General features: G+C 38.7%; 1 protein-coding gene across 3 annotated transcripts in view; it reads left to right on the top strand.

Annotated features, from left to right (window-relative positions):
* The window catches only part of usf2l (upstream transcription factor 2, c-fos interacting-like), a 26360-nt gene extending 23622 nt beyond the window's left edge, over positions 1-2738 (top strand). For all 3 annotated transcript variants that reach the window (XM_015053733.1, XM_015053742.1, XM_015053751.1), the window contains one exon: positions 1615-2738. In XM_015053733.1, the coding sequence (XP_014909219.1) occupies positions 1615-1704 (90 nt within the window). In that variant the 3' untranslated portion in view covers positions 1705-2738. The remainder of the gene's footprint in view (positions 1-1614) is intronic.
* The last annotated feature ends 597 nt before the right edge of the window (positions 2739-3335 follow it).

Here is a 3335-nt window from a genome sequence, read left to right on the forward strand (position 1 = left end):
AAAAAAAAATTTTTCCCTCTCCCAACCAAAAAAAACTTTTTTAAAACCCAAAAATTCCCATGGCTTTAAAAAAAAAAAAAAAAAAAAAGCGTAACCTAAAACTTTAGATAACTGTAGAAAATTTGTAATTTTAAAAGAACCACAATTTTATTTCTGTTTAGAATTTAAAATAAAGATAAACAGGATTTAGCAAAAAGGACTGTTCTTCTTTTTTATTCTGTGGAACAGATAAATATGTAAAAAATAAATAAATAAAAAAGCACATAGATACCAACCTAACAACAAGAAAATCAGATCTAAAAACATATTACTAATACTTTGTATAATTCTTTGTGAAAATTCAATGCAAGTATTGCAGAAATGTAATGGAAAACTGTTTAAAAACTGCATTTGTTATTATATCTAAATGTAAAACTATCAACTGGTTAGTTTTAATTTTTATCCTGTGTTATTAAGAAGCCATATGGAGGGGTCAAAGAGCTACTTGTGGCTCCGGAGCCGTAGGTTGTACACCCTGCTCTTCATAATGCTCCATAGATTCTCTACTGGGTTTTGCTCAGTTCAAGTTCACTGACCAATTAAGCACAGTGACATCACAGTCACTAAGCCTGGTGTTGGTACTTTCGGGAGTCTGTTCAGATGTCAAATCCTGTTGGAAAATGAATCCAGCATCTCCATAAAGCTTGCTAGCGGCATAAATGAAGTGCTCTAAATGTCCGGTTCTTTGGACTTGATAGAACTGGACCAACACCAGCAGATGACATGGATTTCCTTATTCATCGCTGACTGTAGAAACTTCACATTGCAAAATTTATACCTCTACACTCTCTCACCAGGCTGTGAGACTTTGATTCCCAGATGAAATAGAAAAAAAATATATTGTCAACTGAATTTTTTCTCCTTTTTCCTGCAGAGCCGCTCTGATTAGGAGTGCAACCAGCGATTATTTTAGTTGTCAAATATTCTATCGATTTTTCTAAGCCCCCCCCCTCCCTTGTAAAGGATATAAGCAAGCAAATAATTCAATTCCCTTTGTAAATAAGAAAAAAAACATTAACAATTCATCTCTTAATTAATTAGCTAATGACTCTTTCAGTAATGGAATCATCAGTTAATTATTTCAACTGCACTTCTGGTAAAGTCGATGATTGAGGTGTGGCTGTTCACAAGCTTGTAGCCTTTAATCGTTTCAGGCACAGATCATGATTTGTGATGTTCAATCAAACCCTTGATAGCTGCTCTCTCCTTTATTTCATGTCTTTTTTCTACAACAGATTTTTGTTTTGCTCAACTTCCATTGATATTTCTGAGCACAGTGACTGTGCTGATTTTTTTCCCCTATGGTTTCATTGCCCATAATGTAATCTTTATGACATTTTTTTATGTGTTCAATTTAATATTCTTTGTTTCAGAGAAACTGAGTTTAGAGTTGAGTCACCAAAATTAGCTGAAATAAACGCTCGAGGTTTGCCGCTGAGTGTAATGGATCCGTTTCCTGTCGAGTTTCAGTTTGAATCAAATTCCTAAACTGCAACAACGTTTTGTTGTTTTGTTGACAATCTAAATTCCTCTGTTCTCCGTTTTTTTGTTTGTTTTGTTTGTTTGTTTTTTAAGATCGAGGAGCTGAAGAACGAGAACGCGTTGCTCCGGGCGCAGCTCCAGCAGCACGGCATCGAGACGGTCGGAGAGACGCCGCCGCAATAACGGAGACGAACGCAACGGGGGAGGAGCACCGACCACTTAAAACATGTCACCGATGCTGTAGGGGAGGGAGAGAAAAAGAGCAGACGCGACGATTGGAAAAAGACTCGTTGGAGAATCACTTTGTCTTTAGTGATTGCCTCCTTCTCCAGCTTCCGGGTCACGAACCCTTCACCAGCCATTTGTGGCTGCACTCGACTGTTCCAGTCCTCTCGAGATAACCACCCGTTGCAGCTCAGTAGAAGTGTACTCCAAGAAAACATGTCCTCTCTCCTCCGTCGGAGTGCTGCACCAGCACTAGCTATGAAACAGAACCTCTGCTGAACTTATCCTGTGATTAGTATTTATGTAGCCTCACCAATGGACTATGGGTTTTGTTATCTGAGTTTGTTTCTTGTGAGTTCCCGTTTTTCTCGCCATTCTTAATTTTGTCATAGTTCCTGCTTTCACCCTGTTTGTGGTTTCGAGTTCTGTATTAATAAGTTGTTTTTAGCTCGTATAATTTATTAGTCTGCTTGCTGACAGAAGACTTGACGGAGACCAGTTACGGTGAAAATCATGCACGATTCCCCTCCCCCCCCACACCCCCTCCCCCCCAGACGAGCGGGCTGAATTTTAAAAGCGAGAAAACATCAAAAGTTTGCAAAACAGGATTCTGAAAGACGAGAATAATGTGGCACACACATTTTTACCTACATCCAAAGACAAACGAGGAGCCGTGCGAGCCGATGCCTCCGGGCAGATTTATGTAAAATACGACTTCTCATGTTTTAATACAGATGTTACAGAATGTTAGAGCGGATTATTTCTGGGAGTCAACAATCAATAACTCATTAACTCCATGCTGGCCCTCCGTCATACTTATTACCATGAAGTGTGTGCAATCTTGAAGCTTGATTTGAGGTTAAAAAAAAAAGGAAAGAAAAAAAAAAAGAGCGGGGTATACTTGAAATGTTGGGCATTTGCTTGATTGAAGAAAGTCAAAACAAATCACTTGTAAAGTTCCGATTGTTTAAATTGTATTTAAGTAAAAAAAAGAGAAAAAAAAATGTACAAGAGCAGAACAAGCAGACGATTTCCAACTGAGCACTTTGGACTGTTAGCTGGAGAGCAATGCAGTACAAGCCTTTGCCAAACCACATTCAGGTACCGCAGATTTATTTTTACTTTTTGTTCACATATGATTAAGCTGCGTCTCAGAATGTGCAGGAATGTTTCCCCATTTGCTTTATTGCAAGATGTTTGCACCTATTTTGGTGGTGCAACTCTTCAGATGGAGCTCAACGTGCAGAGAGCGAAGCACCCTGGAGAGCAGCGCTCAAAGACTCTGCTTACTACGAAGAAAGCGTGCAGAGAAATCGTGTTGCACTTTTTTAGCCGAGCACGATTTGTTCTCCAGGAAAAAAACGAGAACAATTCAGATGGAAACTCCCCATTTTCTGAACCGTAGGAAAATCTAACTGGTTGTACCAGTGATTCAAGTCAATATTAACACTGTTGACAAGTTTTTTTTTTTTGTTGTTTTAATGAATTTACATGATGTGTTTTTTTTTGTTTTTTTTTCTTGCTTGCGGCAGTAGGAATAAAAATGGGGGAACAAAGCTACGAGTTGGAGCGGCTCATTAAAGCTCGGT

Source organism: Poecilia latipinna, unplaced genomic scaffold (genome assembly GCF_001443285.1).
Source record: "Poecilia latipinna isolate Pla-1442-1.1 unplaced genomic scaffold, P_latipinna-1.0 Scaffold54, whole genome shotgun sequence".
NCBI lineage: Eukaryota > Metazoa > Chordata > Actinopteri > Cyprinodontiformes > Poeciliidae > Poecilia > Poecilia latipinna.